This window comes from Panonychus citri, unplaced genomic scaffold (genome assembly GCF_014898815.1).
Source record: "Panonychus citri isolate SS breed McGregor unplaced genomic scaffold, ASM1489881v1 Contig00005, whole genome shotgun sequence".
Lineage (NCBI taxonomy): Eukaryota > Metazoa > Arthropoda > Arachnida > Trombidiformes > Tetranychidae > Panonychus > Panonychus citri.
Genome location: NW_026515410.1, coordinates 86,999 through 114,009, shown reverse-complemented (window position 1 = coordinate 114,009; position 27,011 = coordinate 86,999). Strand labels below are relative to the sequence as shown.

The 27,011-nt window shown below is 30.3% G+C and overlaps 2 protein-coding genes across 2 annotated transcripts; both read left to right on the top strand.

Annotated features, from left to right (window-relative positions):
* Positions 1-1,492: 1,492 nt before the first annotated feature.
* LOC128388775 (nephrin-like) lies at positions 1,493-24,330 on the top strand. The gene is made up of 9 exons (XM_053348231.1): positions 1,493-1,628; positions 11,128-11,340; positions 11,451-11,595; positions 12,202-12,359; positions 12,815-12,976; positions 13,050-13,178; positions 23,302-23,613; positions 23,772-24,071; positions 24,164-24,330. Exons 1-9 carry the CDS (start codon positions 1,493-1,495, stop codon positions 24,328-24,330), a joined length of 1,722 nt encoding a protein of 573 aa, XP_053204206.1.
* Positions 24,331-24,616: 286 nt separating this feature from the next.
* Positions 24,617-25,345, top strand: LOC128388764 (uncharacterized). Its single transcript, XM_053348221.1, has 3 exons — positions 24,617-24,857; positions 24,948-25,046; positions 25,133-25,345. The coding sequence occupies exons 1-3, from the start codon at positions 24,624-24,626 to the stop codon at positions 25,343-25,345; spliced, it is 546 nt and encodes a 181-aa protein (XP_053204196.1). The 5' UTR covers positions 24,617-24,623.
* Positions 25,346-27,011: the final 1,666 nt, after the last annotated feature.

Here is a 27,011-nt window from a genome sequence, read left to right as displayed (position 1 = left end):
TTTGACTTCCTTTTCCATGATGATGATGAAGATGAAAAATAGAGGAAAATGTAAAAAGAGATTCATCTTTTTGCTTCTGTTGCTCTTTCCTTCAAATTCAATGTTGGTGTTTTTTTCTGCTGATGATGAGCCATCTCTCTCTCTCTCTCTCTCTCTCTCTCTCTCTCTCTCTCTGTCTTTTTATTTTTTTTTTCATACTGTTGCTGGTGGAAAATATTACAAAAGAAAAGAAAATAAAAGGATGAGAATTGGGAGTGATAAGGATGATGCTTCAATTCTCAAGATTCTCTCTTTAGTTTTTTTTATTCTACGAACTTTTTTTCTTAGTACCAATTGAACCGTGTGAAGGCTCATTAAGCAAATTAAATCGATTCCAGTTGAATAAACTGTTTTAAGGAGTTTGAGTTACAAGAATTTCTGATGCTCAGCATCACTTACCGCCGACAACGACATAATTTTCATCATCATTGTCATCAAACCATCATCACTTTGCATTGAGATAGTTAAAAAAACTGATAATGAACTTTAAGGCTTCAAAGTTTCTTATCAATTTTCATTACGATTGAAACAGTTTCATCATGCTCTTCATGGCTCAATTGTATCGATATGCCGACAACAAAATTGAATCATATTATTGATTAAGTTTCTTTCTCAATAAGTGCAATTGGTCAAACTGAATCAATATTGATAATGAATAAACTTGCCTCTTTCTCTCCCTTCGACTCTTGTACACCGAGTATCAGAATAGCCTCTCAAGAGACATTCAGAATCAAAATAATATTATCCAAAGAATCTTATCTTTATAATAACACTCTCGATTATTTCAAGTTGTTTCTATAAAACCATTGAACAACTTATTGAACAATATAATTGATAAGAACATGGATATCGATAAGTATTGAACGGAAAAGTTTAGAAACTTTTTATTCTCCTCTATTGGAGATCGTTGCAACGGAATTGATTAGATTTTTTCCCCATCGGTTCGATTGTTTTATAAAGTTCTGATTACTTTTTTGATTTGATTGCGGTAGAAACGCAAATATTTACAAGTCTTATCATATAATAGGTTATCAGTTATTACTATTATTATTATCAGAGGTAGAAATTGATTCTACCTGAGGCTATTTCGATGCTAATAGTTGGACGAAAAAGCAAATTAAAGTTAAAGAGCCAAAAAAACGACAGTTCTTTCAGATTGTCTCTTTTTTATCTTATTGAATGAATTTTTTTTCTAAGTAATTCATTGAATGAATTAGATAAAGATAATGATCAACGATGAATCAACCTGATAAATTACAATAAAAATCAACTGCACATGATGATAATGAAGATAAACTTGATTGTTATTACAACGATTCCCATTCCCAGGTTTCATCCATTAAAACTGAGCTCTTTTTTTTACTTTCACAATCATTTCCGAATTCATTGGGATAATCATGGTGAATCCTGTTTATCTCTTTTTTCACTGTCACCATGTTCATTATGCTGAATAATGATACTGATTGTGACTACAGTTCCAGCTAAAAAGTTGATTATAACTGATGAAACAAACAATCAAATGATTGATTCACTTGGAGCTTCTTATGGTGAAGGAACCAGTTTAAAATTAAAATGTATCGCCTATGGGGGTAAGTTGATTGAACTTTTTTTTCTCACTTCTCCTACGATTCCTGACAAGGTTAACCTAAATCACTATGATTCAAATATAATATCAAATTATATCTTTCAACGATAATCATTTTCCTATGATGATCAGGTTCACTATAAAGATTAAAATTTACCTTCAACCTACCCTGGAATTCATGATAAATTTAACTCATTGTAACACATTCTGGATAATTTCAACTTCTCTTTTTTTATCTGTAAACTTTTCTCATCCTTTTGGAAACTTTTGACTTTTATATTTCAGAGAATTTGAAGAAAAATGGAAAAAAATTTTCATCTTCTTTTTGTTATTATTATTATTATTGTTAAGATCTTGATCTAGATGTTGTTTTTGTTTTCTCATCTTCCCAAATTCAGTATCATGTTTACCTTCATGATCAGAATGCCTTCTTTTTGTTATTCTCATCACACATACAGCAGAAGGAAACACAAAATTGGAGTAAACAATACAGAGGGAAAAAAGTTTTGTACGAAAAATGAGTGATAACCTGAGGGTAAATTAAATTGAGACTTTTTTTCACTAATTCCAAACTTATTGACCTAAATTTACGGCGACTTTCATCACCCATCGGTGCAAATGAGAGTGGAAAGGTGATAAATAACTTACCTGTTGTTTTCTAAATGAATATTGAAAGTCTAACAATTCTTTTTGATTGTGAGTATTGAAGTATTCGAGATCTGATGAATATTGGAATTTCTTTATTCATCCACTAGATTTTGATATTGGACTTTATTATGGATTCTTATTTTACTTTTTAAATTGCAAGTTATTCTGCTGATGAATGGTTACTGTATAAGTTGGGATTCTATTTGAAATTTATACAACTTTAAATCGAATTCATAACTTTGTATTTCCAATGAAATGTTGGGTATATTTGGTGATATTATGAAAGCTTTTTTGGTGAGGAAAAGACAATATTTTCATCGTGTCAGTCTTTAAGAAAGAACCAGAATAAGTGGGAGTAAATTTCCTGTCATCAATCAGAATATCAGAACGGAAGAAGATGGAAGATAGTGAGAAATAGATTGTAAGTGATAAAGTGAACTGGATCATGTGGAGGGACAAGAAAGATGAGCAAGCAAAAAAAAAAGATCAAGTGAGATGAAAGATAACGAAAAGAGAGTGGGAACAAACTATCATCATGTTTATATACTTATCATGATGGTGAAGTATTGATCATTTCAATGAGAAAAATTAGAAGAACAGTCAAGACAGAGAGCCAAAAAAAAGTAAGAACAAGGTTTTCATGATAACCGAACCTGAGGAAATTTATAATGTTCAGTTTAAAGCTTGGTATCATTATTATCATGATCAAACAATCAACTGATAATTCTACTATTTTTTTTCCTCCATGAAATCAAATTTATCAACTACAATTCAATTCAAGTTGAAGAAAACTATCTTCAAGGTGGTACTTGCAAGTGATTGTAGACAGGGAAGGGGATGAGAAGCATAGTCTAAAGAAGATTTTCTTTCTGAATTATTCTGATAACTCTGTCAGATAAAATATCAGCTTGAGACTAATCTTAGCTAATACTTGGCTTGATGTATACTTGTCATAGACGAGGAGGTGGAAAGACAAAGAGTGCGCAAGAGAGAGAGAGAGAGAGAGAGAGAGAGAGAGAGAGAGAGAGAGAGAGAGAGAGAGAGGAACGGACAAGGATGAGAATAACGGGAGAAGGTAAAAGATGAAGAAAAATGAATTGAATGAGATAAAGAATAGAATAAAAAAAAGAATCAAATGAAGAAAAATCTAAGAAATGTTATCATATATATCAAGAAGAAGCAACGAAAGAAAATATATAAAGAATGATTAAGACTTTGAATTCTAACCCACTTTGATTTCCCACTTTCTCCGTTATTTTCATTACTCAATGAAAACTACTCTCTTTATTTTTATTACCAAGAGCAACATGATGATTATGATCTTACAGAATCTTCATCAACATTATCACAACAATAAGACAACAATGATAATACAATAACATCGATATATATTAAAAAGAAAAGTTCTGTACTGAAAAATTTCAAGGATCGAAATAAAAATCATTCCCATGAGTACCGATGATAAAAAAGTAATCTTTTAACGGGTTTAATTCTAAGTCTATTATATAATATCAATTGTTTTCCTCTTGTTTCACAATGAACCCAAATAGGAGTCACAATGATGAAAATTATATCACCTCTAACAATGGAAACAACAATGATATTGATCTTGAATAGATTGTTGTTTGTTCCATGTTATTTTAAAAAGTTCGCAGGGATGAGCAAAGATGATGCTCTTGAACAGGAATCAAAATAAAATGTTTTTTTCAATATATAACTTTCCGATGGACAAGGCTTGATGGCGAATTGAATTTAATGCTCTTTCTTTTGCCATTTTCCATTAAGAACTTTCCTTTCCAAGTTTTTTTCCCTCTGGCTCCTTTTCCCATTTTATCTTCTCACCTTTTTCTACTCACTCTTTTTATAACCTCGGTAACATCTTGGTTTGTATTTACTCACCTGATTTCACAATATTTAACATAATAATGATTCCAAGTGATAGTAAACACCGAGCACCATTATTCACTCGTTAGGATGTGCTCAATAGTTGTATATTTTTTCGCCCTCACAAATTCTGTAAAAAGCTCAATCTTACTCTGAATGAGGAAGAAACAATTTTCTTATAACTCATCTTAAGCTTGTTTGTTTTAGAAACAAATTTTTCTGGCTATAGTAATAAATGTGTTCTATGGGCCACAATCCGTTTTTTAGATGATATGAGCTGAAACATGCCATGAATGACCTCCTAGTCAGTAAATGAGCCGCTCTGATTGTTGTCACTACTTAATCAACATTTTTGACAGTTCATTGATAGTTTATTTGTTTGATATGTAGCATAATTAAATCGACTAAGAAAAGACAGAGTTCTTTTATAATATTATCTTGATTGTAATGATTAAGAGGATGTGAGGGGGTATTATATGTAGTCAGATGATGAAGTTATAATGATAATGAGAAAACAAAATACTTTGAGCTACAGACTTAGGATTATGATGGAGTGTTGTGAAGATAATGTTGATTAGATGATAATAAATGAGCTCGAGCTTGTCTGAACTTTACATCACGAAGTATAAAAAGGAATTTTTCATATTCACATTGTCCTGAACAAGAATCAGACTCATTACCATAATTAAAGAACCAAAAAACATTGCCAGATATAATAACATTAATTTTCTTATAGTTCATATCTAATTTCAATGAAACTTATGCAAATTATATCTCAAATTTTTAAAAGAATGACATGCTATAGATAAGTTCAGGTGGCAATCAAAACCACTTTGACAAGGTCTCTTCCGTCTTCTAACTTTCTTTCACTCTCTTTCTCTCATTTGTAACAAAAATAGTTCAATGTCACCTTAAAATTTGAATAGTTAATTTGTACTCTTTTACCGAGAGATAACCAATATGGACAATAATAGTAGTAATAAACTGCTGGCTTTGGCACATTCCATGATCCAAAACTCATCAGTTTTGTGTTTTCATTTTAGAATTAATTATACATTTTATTATTCATATAAAATTTTAGCCAAAATATTTTCTTATTCATTAAATGTTTACAAATTCCATTAGAGTCTATTAGCTAAGATTACGAATAAGAAACAAAATAACCACAAGCTGTGGAATCGTTTCCTTGACATTTCAACGATGAATGACTGTAACCATTTGGTGCATTGCGCTCTATAAATATTAGAATCAATCCTTCAGGCTCATGTCCAAATCCATGTTCCATGAATCAAAATACAGGGCGTTTTATTTATCCACTACGGCTATTACACTGAATATCTAAAGAACTAAAAGTCATATGAATGTCAGACTTGAACAGAGGACTGAACAGAATTGGAGCGCTCGATCCTACGATTTTAAAAGTCATTGAGGTCATTTAACGAAGGTAGCGTTCAAAGGTCGTTTTGAGGTCGTATGAAAGAGCGAATCAAAACACCTCAGATTTTATTTTGTAGTGTCTGTTATGAACTGATTAGAAGATAAACATGTTTCAATCTGAAAACACTTTAAGAGCCAAGTTACAAGACCGTGAGGTTAACTGATAACTGATGATGAGACATTAGAAAACTTCTGGAAACATCCAGAAGTTTTCTAATTCTAATTTTAATTTAACTTTTAGTTCTTTAGATATTCAGTGTAATAGCCGTAGTGGATAAATAAAACGCCCTGTATAAAGCACGACCATAATTATTGAAACGCACAGCTACCCAACGTGATCTTTCTCCATAATTTTCATCCAAGTTGATTACGTAGGTTTTAGGTTTTGTTGTTAGACGTGGTAAACGATCAATTGGATACACACCACCAAACAATGCATATTTGTTTTTAACTATTTGAAGGTAGGCTTTTTAACACTAGCCGATGCAGGACGAGACAGACTACGATTTCCATCTACTGATCATGAATTTTTTGTAAAACTATTGAATTCTTTAGGATTAGATCTTATGTAATTGATTTTTTCATATACATGAACCATCTGAAAAGAGAACAAAAAAAGTTATTAAACATTGTAACATAAACGATATTCAATGTGACAGAATAATTTAAAATTGTTAACCAATTCAAATGTTACGAATTTGTTATTTAAATGCTGACATAAAGTTTTATTAAAATCAAACACAGTAAACAACAATAAAGATGACAAAACAATACAATTAAAAGAAAGAACATGAAATTGAAAAATGTGAAAGGGAAATAGAATGAGTTGAGCCATGAGAGTGAGTCCGTATTCTAATTTAATCTTGCCAAGTCGCGTACGTTTTTTTGCAGCCAAAAAACCAATCTGAGCATATCTGCTTTCAACAGTTCTCCTCATACGCAGACACCTGATGTTTTCCATCGATAAGCCAATATTTTCGTATTTTGCCTGTTCTTATCCCAGCATATGATGATGAGGTGAAAAATACTAGATTATCAGAGATACCAAATTGATTTTCAATGCTGTAGTCAGTAGTGGGTCTTTTATTCTTATTTCTAGTAAGCTTGAATAGATCCATCTCCATAACAGCATTAGACCCGCTTTTTTCCTTTTTATTGTCGTTAATATTTGAGCCATACGACTCAACGCTGCATTCTGATGCGGTTTCATCTTCATGCATTCCTGAATTTATCTTGCGTTTTGTTTCTCTTTCTTTTATAATTTTCGGCAAATCGATGACAATTTCTACTTCATCTTGTACATTCGATTTTTTCTTGGTAACTCTTTTCACAGTTTTTTGCTTGGGAGATATGGATGTGATAATGATTGCGTCCTTTTTAATAAATAAGATAATGTGGAATTAAAAATTCACAGCAAATAAATTTTTATGTTCAAATGTAAAGACGTGGAAAGTCAAAAACTAAAACATAACAAAAAATTAAACGAAAAGGGAAAATGAACCATATTAGATTTCTGCGATTAGTTTTTTGGATTATTATCAAGATTAACAACAACTGTTCCTCCTAATATTCTTTCTTTTTTGAATGATTTCTTAAATCTGCAGGAATCTGAGGTAGACCAGACTATTCGTCTTTCGCTTAATCTGTTAAATCTAACGGTTCCATGTCCATTTCGAGCATAGTAAATAGTTTGAAGAGATGATCAAAATCAATTCTGGTGGCTACCAGTTTAACCATCAATTTGATTTGTTCTAATTCGTACCTGTATGGATTTTCTTAGCCTTCAAATTCGCTTTGCGAATGGTAATTGTCCACAGTTTTCTAATCAACCATTTTCTTTAATGATGAAATCAGGTTAAAGACTTGCATTTACATAAAGTTTTAAATGTTAATCAGAAATTCAGAAAATCATCATCAGGTAGGTTATGATTCAATGTGAGCATCTCATCAATTTCAAGTTTTTTGAAAATAATTCTTTTATTATCTTTCAATGCAATTAATAATAGGAATTATAAATATATTAGGCCAGGAATTTGGGCAAGTTGGATTTTCCTGGAAATTACATGGTGATTTGTTGGTGAGACACCCATTTGCAGTAAACTGATGAATGAAAGAATAGAAGAGAAAGAGATTATTGCACGAATTATTGCAGATGTTCCACACGTGAGTTCGCTTACGCTTACGCTAAAACACTGATTTAAAGCACTTTATTCATTTTAATTAGGAGAGAAGGGGAAATTTATCCCAGCTGAACTATTCTATTTGTTACATTGTATATTTATACTCATCTTCATCTTCATCTTCATCTTCATCTTTATCTTCATCTTCATCTTTATCTTCATCTTCATCTCCATCTTCATCTTTATTTTTAACTTTGTTTACAACTCTTTACCAGAGACGAGTTGTTGCTATGTCATTTATTTGCCAACAATGCTTATCATGTAATGACCTCAGTTGCCTTGAAACTTTTCATACAAAGTCCCACATTTCCGATATGTATCTGAATGAGGTGATGATGGTACCAAGTTTTATCTTTTTAAACTAATTGATCATCGACATCGTCTTAAAAATCTTCGTAAAATGAAGTTGAATAGCCCTGTATTAGTAGTATTTAGAATTTTGATGAGTTGACATACAGGGCTATTCAGCTATTTTACCGATTTTGTGTCATTTTCTCAGCAACTAAGAGTCAGAGACTTGAGAAGTATGAATTTGCGATACTTAATTGTTATATCAAAAGATCAAGGTCATTCAGGCCATCGGTAAAATAACACGTTTAAAGGTCATCTGAAGGTAATTCAACAAGTAGTAGTATACAGAGATACTACTTACAAGTTTTTAGGTTTCTATTAGCTTTGCTATGCTCGTTAAGGTAAATTCATTGAATAAAAGATTTTCAACAGTTGTTCAATTAAACTGTAAGAAAGAAAAACAAAATCAATGCTAGCAGGTGATGAAATGATTGAAATAAATGAATCAAATTGTTTCTTAGATCATCACCAAAAAGATGGTCATCATTTGCTTCAGAGGTGTAAACGCACAACGGCAGTTAACAAAGTAACGTGGACAATAAATCCCAGCAAATGATTTAATACCAGTCTCGCTATGAACAGTTACAGGTACTTGATAACAAGACCAGTAAATTTAAAATGAGTGTACTTTTATACTTATAAAACCGAACTAAATTTCGCTATTCGTCATAAATGAGCACAATATTTCAGATCACAAAATCATAGCCAACTTACAGATTAGATTACAGTGTCCCATTAGTAGTTAGTTCAAGTTGCTTAATAATATTGTGTATTATTTATCATTCTGTATTTATAACTTGTGATTTGAGTTAGAGTTCATATCACTAAGTTAATCTGAATTCTGCAATCATTGACAGTGAGCACTCCATTCGACTTCGATTAAATGAACTTGCCAGTTTTATCGTGAGAGTATAAAATTGAAAAGAATATTACTCCAGTTCGGGTACGTTTGAAAATGACATCATTAATGCAACTTAAAATAAAGTTAGAATCTGATGAATAAAATTGTTCATGATTAGTGGTTGTTTCAAATCATTTATCATGAAAATGAGTCAGTAGGAAGTGTATTTGTGACCATGTTATAAATGATGCGAAGGGTACTGGACAATAATATTTATTGTAACATCAATGGGCAGTAGTCCAATGGTCAATGATGATTAATTATGTACGCTTTGTAAAATGATTTGTATTGATATTGTTTCTTCTTTTACATTATGATTGCTATTATCATGATGACCATCGCCCATCAAACCGTTAATGATATGGTTATAAATGTTTAGCAAACACTGAACTCGATGGTATTGTTTTAATGGATTAATCTGATATTGATGAATGATAATCGTGATAATAATTACACAGTAATCAGCTTTTTTCCAATGGTGATTGACCAAAATAATGTTACATTTGTACTACTTGTAAACAAAGTATTAAATGATCATGATGATTATCATAATAAATGTTAATCATTTTGCCTTTTCATTTATCGCTACAATAAACAAATTATTACTATCAAATCATTTTGTTACTCCAATCGAAACAGAATCATTGTTGAATTGTAATGATTAGTGTGTAATAATCATAAGGTAATGGTATTGAATTGACTTTTCCATGATGAAAAAGAGTTTGATTAATATGACTTTAGCAAAATTGATGTTTTTATTGATATGGAGAAAGTTCATCAAATTGATGATTGAATTTATTTATCACATGAGAACATGAAATTCATTTTCAATTTTGATTAGTCTCCTAGCCCTTATCTTATACATCTAATTGTCTATCAATTCTTATCACTAGATAATTTTGCAATTTCATATTATCCAAGGTTCTAGACGAATCGCTTCATTGCAAATGTTTAATTTTCATGAACATGATCATATTGCAATTCAGAGGAAATCATATGAAAGGATTCACTTGACTGGTAACATTGACATTGAACTGCATCCGTTGAATATAGTGTACCATGTTTCTAATGCTAATTTAACAATAGAAAAGTTGTATTCTTGAATCTCAGATAGTAATAGAAAGATTGAAACCAGAAGAAAGTTTTTAGTTAGATATTTTCTGAATCTGAGCATTCATTGAATTCGTATCATTATCTGGATATCATTACCCATACAATTTGGGAACAATCTAGTTTTTTAAAGTTTGATAATAAGTATAATTAGTTGGTGAAATTATATTGAATAATAATTGCAACAGATTCAAAGTTGAAGTTAATCTACTTTATTATTATCTGGATGTTAATGAGCTGCTGATAATTTTTGAAACACTGGCTAATAAATGTACAAACTAATAATGTACTGACTAGATATAGATGAGAATAGAAGAAAGTTCCAAATCAGAGAAAATATCACCAAAAATCAATCTCCACTGTTTCCATTCATAATCACCATGAATATTATCTGTTTCATCCTGAGATTCACTTACTTTGTCTATCTAATATTATGAACTTTGAAATATCATGGAAACAAATATAACATTAACCAGAAACAATTTTGTATATTTATATGTATAAACCAATGATAATGATGATACTAATATTCAAGGGATATTAGCAGTTTCCTAAGTTAATCATATTACATTATCATCAAATTCAGCATTTCCATGGTAGAGATGGAAAAGGAAAATGGTAATAGTTGAAATAGTACAAAATGTTAGATATCAAAAGATATTATCTGAATAAACATTCACAACTTTTCCACCAATAATTTCGAAAAACTTTTCTACACTTGAAACATTCTCTCCAGTTGAAATCACCCTGAATATCGTTATCACTTCCAAATTATTAGCCATCTCAATCTCTCACCGAAGTCTGTTTATTATCATGAATGTCCATTCTAAAGCTATGGAAGGTGTTACACATTCAAAATGTTTAAATAAAAAAAAAGTTCTAACAGAAAATAAATGATTCTTGACCTTTTTCCTTTATCACTAACATTATCCTTTTCCTACTGATAAGTATCATCATTAATCTTTTATCATATTAATATTTACATATTTTAGGCAAACCAGCTCCTTCTGTCCACTGGTATCTAGATGAAAATTTACTGGACGATACATTTACTTCAAAAATAACGGAAGATGGCCTAATCTCAATCAACGAGCTGACCATTCTAAAACTGGGACGATCTCATACAAATAAACTTTTATCTTGTAAATCTTTCAATACTAATTTAACTCAATCAATTAACAATTCGCTAACTTTAGATATTAATTGTAAGTATTTGTAATCAAACCTTTAATTATCTCAAGATAATGTAAGCTTATCTCAATTTTGATCGTATTTCTTTTCATTCTGCTTTTAATTGCTGCTCACAATTAAATAGTATATCCTTTATACGTAAAAATCATATCAATTAAACGACCATTATCATCAAGTAAATCAACAGAGCTTCAATGTGATTCAAAGGGATCACGTCCTGGAGCCAAGATTACCTGGTATCTAAATAATAAACTGGTCACTTCATCAAGGTAAGATTATCATTAGATTGTGACAATTAAATTGATACAAAAAAAGATTAACTTTGATTATCTTGGAGACAATTAACTTTAATCTTTTACCATTAGATTGTATATTATACTGTCTAATAAAAGGAGATACTCTTATCATTAATCACATTCCAAAACAATTTACTAATCATTTAACCTAATCAATTAGCTTTTATATTAATAACACTGTTTCAAAATTGAGATAATATATCAACAACAATTTAAGACTTGTGAATGTGGATAATCAAAGTTAATTAACATTGTAACAAACAATTGTTAGATTGGTCATCGTCAACGAAACAATTAACTTAGTCTTAGGATTTTCACAATCATTTAGTAAATCAATTAACAATTAAAGCCATGAAAATGGTTAATAAAAACAGTAAGGGAGTTAATTGGTTAAGGTTTGAATGATTTACCAGTGAGGAAAAATTAAAGTATCAAGTTAATTTATATAAAGTTAATTGTAAGTGAACATTATAAATGAAAAGGTTACAAAGTTGAAAAGAGGAAAAAGTTAATTAGAAATGATAATATTTGTATATCAAATTTATTTTCGTTTAATTATTTTTCCATTTCCAATTTCAGAGAGATGAATTCGGAAACCAATGGATCAATTAGTAGCTCAAGTATATTAAAACTGGTGCCTTCCCCATCCGATAATGGAGCCTTGTTATCATGTAAAGCTGAAAATCCTCGCCTTTTAAATAGTTCAATTAAAGATGATTGGATTCTCAATATATACTGTAAGTGTTATTATTATCCTGATAAATTGATTCTATTTCCAAGTGATTATCTTTCAGTTTTGTGGTTGAAAACTTGTCAACTATCAATTGGAATGAAAAAGAAAGACTCAATTGTTAACAATCAAATCTGTAAAGTATCAAGAATTGTTTCAATTTCGGAATAAGATTTTAAAAAGTTTTTTTTCTCAAGTTGATTCTCTTTTTCAACAATTATACTCTTCTTTTTAACTTTGACCTAATTTCACCTAAATCAGATATTTAGTCTCTGATTATGATGAAAATGAACAAAATATCTTCGTCTTACCATTTGACAGCTAAACAATTTGAAAGAACTACAAGTCAATACATAATTCGAATTCATTTGATAAGACAAAATTCTCAATTACAAAGGTTAATTGTCGTTCTTCTCTTCAAAATCATTAAAATCTTCTCTTTCTCCCTTGTTCTTTTATTAGATAAGCCTAATGTTAAACTTGTCTCAAGATTAATAAATCATCAAAGTGAGATTAAAGAGAATGACGAAATTATCTTTGAATGTATTATCGACTCTAATCCAGGGATTAAAGAGATTGGGTGGACATTCAATGAAGTACCTCTTAAAGTTGATGAAAGTAAAGGTAAAGTTTTTTCTCGTATTATTGAAATCTAACTGCTAATCAACTTTGACCATTGAATCCTTATTTCAATCAGGAATAATCATTGATAATACAACACTCGTTATCAAAGTTGCTGATAAAAGTCACTCAGGTGATTATTCATGTTACGCTTTCAATATTGAAGGTAAAGGATCCAGTAACAGGGTAACCATAAAAGTTAATCGTAAGTGTTGATTTAGTTTATGACTCAATCTCTCTTTTTTTCACTTACCAGCACCTTCCCCTTGTACATAAGAATCGTTGTGAGTTCTATGAAAAAAAAGATGGAAAAAAATCTCAACTGATTCCTTGATCTTCCTCCGTGTTAATAATGTTATATGAATGAAGCTCTGATGTAAAAGATTGAACTGAATTGATTGCATGTTAGTTTTTTCCCCTTTTCTGTTTGTCTAAAAGCTTCGATATAAAACATTCTGTTCTCTTTTTTTTTCTTACGAATTTTTCCTTGAATTTTTGCTAAAAAATAGAAATTCATATTTTCTAGACTCCCTGTTGTTGATCATCATCATCATCATCATCATCATGAAGTATTTTCGATTCATATGAGAATCTGAAGACTACCGTTGAGAGAACAATATCCATCATGAGCAAAGAAATTCAATTTTGTTTTTCTTCAATAGTTTTTTACCTTGAGATTAATAGAAAACGTTTTTGTTTCGAATTTGAAAAAGAGTCAAAATAATTCACAACTATTCAAAAATCATCATCATGAATACTTAGAAACATGTTAAAAACACCAATTGAGAAACAATTCGACTGGTTAACAATGATAAGAATATAAATGTAATCGATTCCAAATCAATAGGAAGGAAGGAAAAAGTAAAAGAGAAAAAAATTATTCCATGAAATTCATTATACTCAATAATTCACTTCAACCAGAATATTCAGCTCATAAACCTGATAACAAGTTCATTCATTTCAATAGTAAATAATTTTATTGAATGATAAATTTATCAACAAGAGATTCAGAGTAATTTTCAAGAAATATTAACCATAAATATATATGATTAAGAGACTAAGATTATTGCTATTTATTTCAAATCTCAATTTCTCATGAAGCTTGAAAGCTAATTTCATTATAATCTTTATATAGACATACTTACCTATGGATTTGAATAAAATTCACCAAGGTAACATCAGAATTAATCAGTATAAAGAATCAGAGTGAAATGTTAAGGTAAATTGTTTTTCATCTTTCAAAGTGAGAGATGTAAATTCTTGAGCTAACTAAGGTTACATGGTGAGGGTGTTATCATTCACTGCTGCTGGATAGATAATATTGTTTAATAATATCATCACCATGATGATATAATATGTAACTCCTTTGAGAATGCAAATTGAGATGCTGCAGATTCAATGAACCAGGAGGGAATAGTTTAACCTTCCGGTTGGCGCCAGAATTTATTTTACCTTTAGTTAAGATTGATTACCATATTGTCTTGCATCATTCATCATCAATGAAAGATGCACAAGATGATAATGATGATGATGGAAAACAAGATAAAGATGATCACAGCGATAATTTTACTTCGCTCATTTTTTTTCTCCATTCTTCCATCACCATGAAACTTCAGTTACATTCCGGCATTTGCCTTCAGATGCCTTTTTTTCTGATCCTTACCATCACCATCATCATCATTATCAGCCAACAACATTATCATGTTTATCTTCATCAAGTCAACTTCATGTTAGATTGGAGATGAAAAAACATACTTTCGGTTGTTTCATCTAATACCATAGATTACTGAGGTTGATGATGAACAAAGTTGATGATGATATTTGGTTCATTGGGATTGAATTGTTCAAATTAACATGAAATTTCACCAGGAGCATTTATCTGTTGTAAAGTAATTTAATCGTTTGAAATGTTCATTGACCTTACCATAAGTTGAATATTTTTTGAATGCCAAGGAAAAACATTGATGCCTTATTATTATCAGCATGAATATTTTGATAACAAAAATCATATTAATCTGTTACGATTATGATAATTTGATTACAAGTTTATTAATACAAATCATGCCAATCAAATTTACTCACCCAAACTCACCCAGCTTAATCCAATTGCTCTTCACCTTTATCAACTCGATTAATATTAATCATAAACTTATGATCATGATAGATTTTGTATAACCTGAGCAATTTTTTTGTGAAATCAACAAAAAAAGTTTCGAAAACAAGTACTTGTTCATAGATCTTGGGACTTGAACTTGAGCACTAACTGATAACTGTTATTAAATTATCAGACTTCCACATATTGATAGATGATGATGATGGTTTAAACCCACGATGATACCGAAAAAAAAGTTCCAATTCCGTAATAAGGGAGAGAGAGAGAGAGGAAAAAAAAGTTAAGGGAAACATTCAATTTTTCAGAAACATAGATATTAATATATGTGTAAGTTTGACGATAAAATGTTTCAATTCTGGTTTTCAAACCAATTGGATAGATTTCTATTTTCTGTCCAATCAAATTTTCATTCTAATGAAATTGTTATCAGTCATCCATTATCATCTGATGGTCTATCACCCACCCACAAGTAATACCTTCTACTCATCTGATTCTCTCTCCCAGTGTAGTGACAATTTTCAAAAACTTCATCTTCTCAGTTAGTCTTAATGTTATTTGAACGATTTTATAAGTGAAAAGAAATGGAAACTGACAGAAATCTTCATGAGACGATGATGATGATCAGCATCATGGTTGAAGAGGAGAGAGATTTTTTCTCTTCATCCAAAAAAAGGATAGAAGCTCGGAAAAATCTTCTCTTAACATGAAATTCTGAATCAATAAGTTATACAGTTGCATTTGAAACTTCATGATGATCATCATCATCCCGATGCAATTTTTAGATATGTTCATCCGTCTTTACTTTTATAAAGTTATATAAAATTCCATTACATTTTCATCATTTTTATCATCATTATCATCTGTTGGCCTTCATGGTAAAGCTTATTGTGACAAAATTGAAAGTGAAACTATAAAATTATGATGATTTTGTTGGAGAAAGACTAGATAATGATATAAACACAAAAATTGAAATGTATGTAGTCAATAATGGGATAGTTAATATTGTAAATTGATTAGCATACATTGACATTGTTTGAACGTTTAAAATCATACTAAAAGTGATGAGATAGTAGTTTATTCATGATCAATATGAAACGGCGAGCATATTATTATACTTACAAGTTAGTTAGTTAGGGCTTTTGTAGCACTAATATCTGGAAATGCTAGAGCCTCTATCAACTCATACATGTATTTCTTGTCGACTAACATCTAACCTATTTGGATAAAAGGTTGGACTCTGGTTTGATTTTGATATGATTTTTCTCGAAAACGATTGATAGATTATCATAGGCCAGACTTTCACTAATAATTAGACAAGAATTATCCATATAAAGCCAGAGTCCAACTTTTTTCCGAATAGGTTACAACTTTCCGTATAAAAGATGTCTTCCCTAACCCTTTTTGTCAGATCTTCCATCTCAATGTGTTTTTACCTGGATGATGGAGGACAAGAGGTCATAGGTTTATTAACGAGTTGATTTTTTTTTGACCATGCATCGGGCAACAGCACATAGATTATAGTCACGATTTATCTATCCATAGTCTTAAAATTGGAAATTTTTACCAAGTTCAATAACATTTGTGGAAGTTTACTCAAAGCATCTTCTTTGAAAGCTTAAATTTTATCAAATTTTGAAAGGGTTGTGCTATTATTAGTAATCATTTCAAGAAACACTAGTTTCTTGGTTTGCTACTGCCTGAGGTTTGAGTGATAACTCCGCGTCGTTTTGATGTAAATGATACAACTTATGATCCTTTTTTGGATGATATGCTTGATTGCTTCATATTTCATGCCAACATCTCAAAGTGATTATGGTAATTTAATCATAATCCATTAGCTAGAGTTAATGATAAGTTCATTTTCACCAGTCGGCCAAAAAAAGATATTAGTGGCAATGAATTTGGAAACTAAATAATGAAGAAAAAACTAAATGAGATAAATTATATTTCATCTTGATAATATTATCCTGATAATACATGAAGATTCTCCTCTTCCATTGTTTTTCTCACTTTGCTTATTACAATTATCAGTCGATATTATAAATAAAAGACAAGTTCGTGATTTTTTCTCGATTCTAGATTGAAGCCATTAACTTTATCGTCAAACAGAAACAATGTAATCATGTTTAATACCAAGAAAATATTCAAAAAGAAAAAAGTTATAAGATAAAGTAAGAATGGAAAAAATTTAGAATGCATGTTGCTAATGGAAAAGAGAAGAAAGCAAAAACTGATAAAATTCGAAATTCGCAACAATTCCACCAAGGAAAACTGATCCTCCCAATTTCATCTGCTGTAATAATTTCCCTTCTGCTCTTCATCTGAGTTCATGTTGATAATCAAAGAAGATATTGACTGAATAAGACAAAAAGCTCAATAGTCAGAGAAAAAGATTCCAAGATAATCAATGAATCACCGAGACTCATTTTGATGATGTTTATCATTCATGTAAAAACGAACAGAACATTTTTTTGTTCTTTATTCAAGAGCTGATCGAAAATACTGGATGAGGGAAAGAAAAAAAAAGAAAAACAAAGTAACATATTCAACTAAATGGATGATGACACAGTCAATGAAATGATATCATGAAAAATGTTCATGTAAAAGTTCATGACAACAAGTTGAATCTCATGGTTTTCTCAATGATGTTGGAGAAGAAAAAAAAATTCAATCCATTCTGATAAATAATCATTGACATGATATGAACAGAAGATGATGACGAACGCCCATAACTCATATTTCACTTTAATTTTCTATCTCTTTTTATTGTTGCTTTGTTTTTATCTTCATAATCTTCATCATTTTCATCCGACATCCACTCCCTCTCCTCGGGTTATAAATAATAGTGATAATAAAAATAAGGTTATTCTAGTGTGTATTATAAGTGAAAGTACATATTCTGACCAAATAGAAATATATATAAATATTTTTCTCTTTCTTTCTTTTTATTATCTATCCTCATCTTCATGATGATGATGATGATGATGATGATGCTATTGCGTGAGCACCATGGATATTGTCTGGAACTGTCGTTATTATAAATATTGTATATGTAATAACCTTCTCAATCTTGTCGAAGAGATTTTTAGTCTGAAATGAGAAGAGGAAAGTTGGATGTTGGATTGAGGGTTTATATATATATTTTTTTTTTCACTCTGAAAGATGATGAGGATCAGAAGAGAAACAATGAGATTCTGAATATAAGAGAAACAATGAAGGAGAAGAAAAAAACAATGCTGATGAAGATGGAGAAGGAGAGAAAATCTATTATAAGAATTGAAGGGAGGGAAAACATGATACAAAATGAAGATGAGATAAAACTACAGTGGATATACATTTTTCATGGATTGAAGATGAAGACATGTAAAAGATTATGAAGATAATGGTAAAGATAAAGATGAAGAAGGAGCCAAGCTTGAGGATAGAATAGAGTGAAGTGGATGATGATGTTGGCGATGATTTAGTTGAGGTGAAGGGAATGATAATAGTTTCTTGATTTAGATAAATGTAATAAGAGCTAAAGGGGAAAAAAATATCTAGTTGTCATTAGTTTGGAGTTATTCATTCCACTGAAACATTTTCTCATTTGGTGGTTATCATGTTTTTCCTTCACTATGATGCTGATGATGATGAAGCGACAAAAGAATAGTAATAAAAAAAGTATCGATCACTACAAGTGAGAAAAAAAAATCTATCGTTGTGTCAGTCTATCATAAATCTAATCATTGAGAGCTTTTAGAGTTGGTGAAAATTTTGGTCGGGAATTGGACTTTTGAGGCCACTTTGAGAGAATAAGGAAATTTCTAGTCTCAGCTATACATTCAATTTAGTTAACAGTTTCAAATTAACAAAAGTTCTGTGAATAGTTTTGTAAAAATACATGAAAATGCGAGTTGATTAAGTGAATCAATTAAATTGCCATAAAATCCTGAATCGCAAACATTTTATCCTGAAATTATAATCTAGTTGAAAGATTAACTCATCATTGAATCGAGAATGTAAAAGATCAGATTCATCTCTGGTTTCCACTTTGATGATCATCATGGATTCATCTCAAATTGAAACCATTTAAATGGTTAAACACTGAAACAAAGGTGTAAACAATAATCAGTTTTCATCGGTGTGTCAATTACATGTTAATTTTCAATCGATATTGAGAGAGAACAGTAATAGAAGTTGAAAACTAATCAAATGAAAAGAGTGTAAATCTCAAATTCCCTGATATTTTAAAAGTTATTTCACCATAAAGTCAAAGTTCCAATCTCATTAGATCACATTATCATTGCAATCGAAACTCAATATCTGCAACATGACTCGAGTTTTTTTCCTCTTCTGAATTCACCATCACAGTTAGTTAATCAACAATCAGTCAATCAAATGGGTTCAATGAATTTTTCGTGGTTCTATTCAATTGTTAGCAAAAAAAAACCAAAAAAACTTCAAATGAATAAATTTTCACAAGAGGAAAGATTAGAACTTCTCTTTCTCTCTCTCCACCAACACCAAACTCGATAAGTTACTCGTGAAGAGAAACAAATTGTGTGTTTTTACAATATCATTAATTTTATTCAGTGTCTTTGATAGTAATCGACTCTATCTATAAGATTATTATCATCTTCCCTCAACTAATCACAATCAACAACCAATGAACTAATCATTTGAAACATTCAGTTTGACTTTGATTAATATTGTTGATATACAAAAGGAGTAAACAACAACAATAATTTAAAGGGTTGCATCCATTTAATGGTTAATGCAAAAAGTCAATTGCTAATGATCATGTAAATTGTACTGTTAATAACAGTTGACTCAACAAATTACTGATAATTGAAGAAATAGAATAAGCAATTAAAACTGCTTCTCCATTATCATATGTTAATTATCAACAATCTAAATTTAATTATCATTAGACAACTATTTCGAGTTGATAATTAAATTTCTCGAAAACCAAGTGGCAAGGATAAAAAAATATCCAAAGAAAATGTTGAAGAAAAATATTATCATTATGATTATTGAGAAAAGAAAATAATTTAATTGAAGTAAATAATAATCATCTTTCAGACTTTCAATTAATACGATCCATCAAGTTTCAACTCCCTTTTCATGATAATTTTTCTCATTCCCAATGAAACAAATGCTACTAATTAAAATACGATCTCATTTTCCAACTTCCAACTTAACTCGATAACCATATCAATCCATTTACCTAATTGTAATATCATCTCTCTCTCTCTCTCTCTCTCTCATTCATACATGCGATTGTTTAAAATTTCCCTCTGCCAATTTCCAACGTCACTTGATTATCATGATAATTATTAAAATGAAATTATCATTAATATTTAATATAATTTCAAGTATTCTCAATATATGGAAATGTTAATTATTATAATTAGTGGGTAGGCTGATGTGGTGTCTGTTGATTAACTAATTGAATTTAACATTCTACCTTTGAAATTGTTTTATCATAAATTTAATTCAATTAAAGTTCAGGAATCCAATTGATGAAGTAAAAAAATTCACTTCTAATGTTTACTATTTAATCTAATTGTTTTTTATGTTTTAACAATTAATAGATAGAATTCAAGTTATTTATCAAACAAAGATAGAGAATTAATTTAATCATTAGCAATTAGTAATACTGATAAAATTGTACCTAATATAATAATACAATCACCAAATCGACAAACAACTAATTATTCAATTTACATTACTATTAATGAGTTACAGTCATTTATCTGAATAACTAATTGTCTCATCATTTCCGTTTCCGATTGTTATGAATTTTTTTGTTCGACTGTTGTTTTCAATTTATATCAGAATTTCCTGAAGAATCTCCTCTCTCTCTCTCTCTCTCTCTCTCTCTCTCTCTCTCTCTCTCTCTCTTTCTTTCTTTCTTCTTTCTTCTTTCTTTCTTTCTTTCTTTCTTTCTTTCTTTCTTTCTTTCTTTCTTCCTTTCTTTCTTTCTCAATGAGAATAAAATTCATGGTGATTAATATGAATAGGGTCAAATGTCCAAAGTTTTACACTTCGTAGGTGGATATTAGTTAACATGGGAGATAAAAGTTCTAAGGGTATTCATGATCATTCATCGTTATATCGGTAAACTATTGTATGCTTTTGTTGTTACCTGTTGTGTAACAGAGATTGAACTTTTTTTTGTTCGTATGTATTTTGATAAGTTAAGAATACCCTTAGGTCATTTATTGGATGAGCTTTTTCCATTGACAAAAAGTAATACCGGTAGAAGGGTAAGGTGAGGAAAATGAATAAAATCAATACCATGAATTGATACCATTGATAAACCTTTAGGGTAAATTTACATCATGATTGAACTGAAAGGTTAGATAATGAATAAATTGATACAGATTGAATTTGGTGTATCACCTTAAGGGCATCAGGTAAATATTCAGATTTTGAGATAACAGTTTTTGTTTTTTTCTCTTCTTCCATAAAATAGCCACATGATAATAATCAGTGAGAGACAATGAACTTATTGATGCATCAATCATCAATTCTGTCAACATGAAATTGCAGCATGAAATCAATGGGTAAATTCATCATGTATCTTAAGCATTTGTTGGATTCAAAGGGAAAATAAAGATTCTTTGTTCATATTCAAAGAATGTGTTATTGATCTCGACCCCATTCAGGAAAAGTGTCACCTCTGATATGGACACAGTATTGAACTTTAACCTCATTCCCTGAAAATTGAATACTCAATTCACTTGGTGAAAAAAAAAGATTATCATGTTACTCATTATAATTTACATTGTTTATCATTAACGAAAGGCTGTTCATTGTATCATTTAGCTACGAATGTTATAAATACATGAAATTTGATAAGATATATAATAACAGTGATAATATTCATGACAAGGATTAAGATAATGACTCATAAGCTATTAATGATTCAGCATCAATGAAAACTTTTCATGGTACTTCATGTGGTTTTCTTGGCAATAATAAAACTTTCCCTTGTGATACTAATTCGCTTTTTGTATTTTGATTTAAATACATCATGAAGATAAAGGTTAAAACAATGATAACATGGAAACTAAATGTTCTGATGACATTATTATGATTACAGTTTTTATTGCTTAAAATTCAAACAATAAACTGATTGGATTAAATTTGTTTGTATTTTTAATCAGCTTCATGTATCCATGGTGTTCATTCAATATCCAACCTTTCGTTGAACTCATGGCAAGAGTCATACTCTCTGCATACTTAAGGCTTAAAGTCATAGTAACATAAATTTATAAGATATATGTAAGATAACCATGATCACCATGATGATGATGATGATGATAAAAATATGAACTTTTCATGAAGATAATCATGAGTAATCTCATTTTTTACATTTCATTTAGTTTAACTCATCAAAAACTTTTGTCACGTTTTCGGTTTTGTTTTTTTCTTTCACTAAGAATAGTTTTATTTGTTTCAACGATACTCTTTCCCTCTTGAAGCTTTAGATGAACTTATCTGAAATCATGAATTTGGGTGCGTTATCTACTCATATTTTCACAGTGTGTCAATAAAATGGCTTCATAAATATTCACCCAGTTTTTTTCCTACACCGATGGTTACCTAATTTTACCCATGAAATTGAAAACAAACTAAAAAGTGCAAACCATAGTTATCATAACGTTTCAAAGTTTACAGAATCATTTTCAAGTATATTATTATCATGGTCGTATTATTATTATTCTTATATATTATTGAATGGAAATGGTTGCATGAAACTTTGAATAAAGTTGATGATTGTCATGTAAGCCTTTATGATGTAAGAAAACTTCAAGGTGAGAATTGTGTTTACTTACAAATGAAAAATGATACAATTGTTACACACTATCAATATATATGAGCTCACTATGAATGAATTTATTCAAATTCCAATGGTTCATGATGATTTTTCATGATAGATTTTACCGATATTTATGTGGAAAATATTAAATCATATCAACAAAGAGGTGATGAAAACCATTGAGTCAACATTTTTCACTTCTATTCCCATGTCTTGGTCAGTAAATGTTTCAAAAGTGATGAATATATTGAATTGTAATGAACAATATCACTATTAATATTATGAGAAAACGTTCAATGTTGGTTATATGATTAACTAGTGTTTACTTTTCCATACTTTTTTTGAAACTTTTTTTAATCATTTTTTGGGTTGAAAAAAAAATTGATCGTTAGTTTTGTATATTTGCAGATTCTCCGGTTTGTGTTAAAGATCAAAAATCGATTTATATCGTTGGCTTAGGTGAGACTATTCGAGTTTCCTGTTCCATTGAAGCTGAGCCCGGTGTTACTGAAATCATTTGGAAAATAAATGATACTCAACTTGAGAAAGTTTATCCCAGCTCAGAATCTTCATCATCCAAACCTTCATTATCATCTCTATTTTTAAGTGATCTACTTTACTCACCAAGACGATTAGATGATTATGGTACTTTGATATGTTCTGCTCGTAATAAAATCGGAATCATTAATAATCCATGTCAATTTATCGTAATGCCTGCAGGTATGTTTCACTCTAGTAATAAATTCTGACTAAAAATATTTCGAAATTCAGATGATTCTTTCCATGCTTAAGATTTGGTTTAGCTTTTTATTTCAAACTCTAATAATTCTAATGATGATAATTAATGATATAAATTCTTGTGTACTTTTATACTTTAGGTCGCCCTGAGCGTATGACTGAGTGTCTTGTCAGTAATCAAACTGGCGAATCATTGACAGTCTCATGTACCCCTGGACATAATGGTGGACTCAATCAAACATTTTACTTACAAGTTTATGACTATCGCAGGGAAAAGCTGCTCTTTAATTTGACTTCAATTTATGCACCAAATTTTCTTGTCAACGGACTAACGGCTGGATCAAATTACATATTCGATGTGTACTCGTCCAATCCTAGAGGTTCTTCTAATACAACTACACTTGTTGCTCAAACGCTTCCCATTCAAAAGCACAAACTTGGTAAAAATTCATTAACCAAATTATCGAAATATATTTTAAACCTTTCAATTTTGTACTAATTTAGCTAAACAATTTATCTTATTTATCTTTAGGAACAGCCGATAATTTAACTGAGAAAAAATTGGATCCCTATCTTGTCGTGTTCTCAGCGCTCATCTTAACAATTACCTTGGTGGCCATTATTATTATACTGATAATAAGAATTCGTAATCATGAAGATAAAGTTGACCCTAAAAAGAAGCTTAAAACTATTGAGTAAGAAACTTTGTGCTTTCTCAATTTAAGAATAGGTATTGACTTATTGATATTTCTCAACTATTTTCATGTTTCAGACCAACTAAAAGCTCGACAATCAAGGACCCGATGTTATTAATTCAACTCGTTACAATAAATTCACCATATCGACTCAATCCTCTAATTTACGAGACCCTAATTTTTCAGTTGGATCGGTCAGTTCGGAAGAGCCAAACATCGATGCAACTACGAATACAATAGTTAGTGATAATATTAAGGTGAACATTTTGTTCATCAAAACATTACACAAGTAATAATATGATAAACAATCACAAAACAATCAATTGTAGATACGATAAGAAATTCAATGAAAATGCATTAACGTTCACCTCACTCAATAATATCAACAATTCAAATGTTAAAGGTGAAATTTTAACAGCTAATTATCCAAATGAATTCAATGATATAACGGTGATCAAAGGCGATCATGTTGATGAATCAATGTCATTGAACAGTGATTATCAAATATCTGCCACAGATGAGGCCAACAAGGTAAATGTCCAATTTTCAAACTTTTCATGCTCAGGTTCGCATTTTTCTAACTTACAACTAACTCTTTCTTCATTTTATTTTACTGTCCAGTGCATTGTACAATACATACCATTTGACGAAAGTCTTAATAGAACATTGGAAGCTATATCAAAGTTGAAATTAGAACCAAATTATCCTGCAAAAAGAGCGGTAAATATGTTCGAATGGCGAAATTTTCGGTTTTTAAGGTTCGGATTCGATGGACTTGATTTAACTTTTATTTCATTTATTAATAGATACAAAAGGAATACTCTGAAATGATGATGAATATACTTTTTCAACGCCTGTTTGATGAATTACTATCACTGTTCATAATTACTATTATGTTGTGCTCTCGACAGACAATTTACATTTTAGCTCAAATTAACAATCCAAAGTGCTTGACCCAACGACCATATACACATTTTGTCGATCAACAACTCAAAAATTATACATTGATACTGTTTTGACCTATCATCAACTATTATTTTCAATTTATTTTATATTAAAATTAAACGATTGTAAAGAGATAGCAATAATAACCAAAAATTTTATAAAAAATTTGCTCATTTTTATATTTTTCTGTATTTAATTCGTTTCATGAGAATAATAATATAGTGTAATGAATTTTACACTAGCGAATCATTTAGCTCCATCTCTTGTAACAAATGAACACCAATTTACAACTTTATGTTTTCGAGCCAAGAGTGAAGGAAAATGTATATATGTATTGAGATTATCATGGGATGACATATACATCCCATGGTGCTTTAAGTGAAGAAGAGGGGTTCACTAATTTTATAATCTTAGTTTTCATGAGATTCATTTATTAGAGTGGAAAAAGTTCCCTGTCTCTCAAGAGGATGATAAAGATCCTTAAGTTTGTTCAACCGGACTGCTAATTTAGTAAGTTGGAATAATTGGCCTGAAGAAGCTCGGGTGTCTTGGCGCAGTTCAATTAAAACGCGTTTTGATTATCGGGTTATCATTCACGTGGAATCCAGAATACGATCTCTTATGCAAGGCTATTCAGCTATTTTTGGCGAGGTTTTTTGAGATCTTCTCAGCAACTAAGAGTCAAGAGACTCTAGACTTGAATGGTATGAGTTTGAACGATATTCAATTGTGATATCAAAGATCAAGGTCATTCAGGTCACTGGTAAAATAACGCATTTCAACGTCAAGGTGAAAACTGTCGGAGGTTTCTTATTGTTTATCTTTATTGTTTTCTTGATTGTTTCGTATGGACCATCTATTTGATATTTTATCGAGTGTTGTCAAACCTCGACAATGTATTAGGGTTAATTTTATCTTCAGATTACATTACTAGTGCATTGTATCTATTTTAGTTGTATCTACTCGTCAGTATATTGGTGATCCGATTGTATTACTACTGAAGGCATACCTGCTAACTTACTCGGTACTTTCTGATGGATTATTGCTACTTTCTTAATTGACGAATCATGGTCTGATAAGGTTGACGATATTGTTCCTGATCCTAGTGTTTACGAAACATCCGAGGGGAAGAAAAAGATTTATCATGCATATTATCAGTGGGTTTTCTTCATTCTATTGTTCCAAATGTTTTTGACCCAAACCAGTACCGGTATATAACGAATACAAAAACTGACATGTTGGCAGATTCAATGCGCACTCTAAACGCAGGTGGGTGGAGTCAGAAAGTTTGAAAAATTTACATCGTTCTGTTTTATTTACCGTTATTTGACCTTTGTGAATAATCTTTTATCTAGTTCAAAAATGTCACGCATCAATTTATCACCATTTGTCGCTGCCCGTATTGCCTCAGTATTTTATCGTTTAATTTTAATGGTTTCAATAGATCAGCGGGAAGCGGCCAGATCATTGATCGTTGAAACATGTGCTATGTTATTCTATTGATTTGAACAGGACACTATGGCCAAAAGACGATTATTCTTGAACGCAGCTAATGGGCAAAGGTTAGTCCCGTTAAGACAAAATGGTTCAGATGGCGAAGTTCACAATGGCACAGTGTCTTCAACTAATGACCCAGTTAATCCTTTACCTCAAGCTGGATCTTCAGCATCTAGTGGTGATGATAATGATGAACCATAATCTATCAATTAAAATTAATAATCAATCAAACAAAAAATTCTC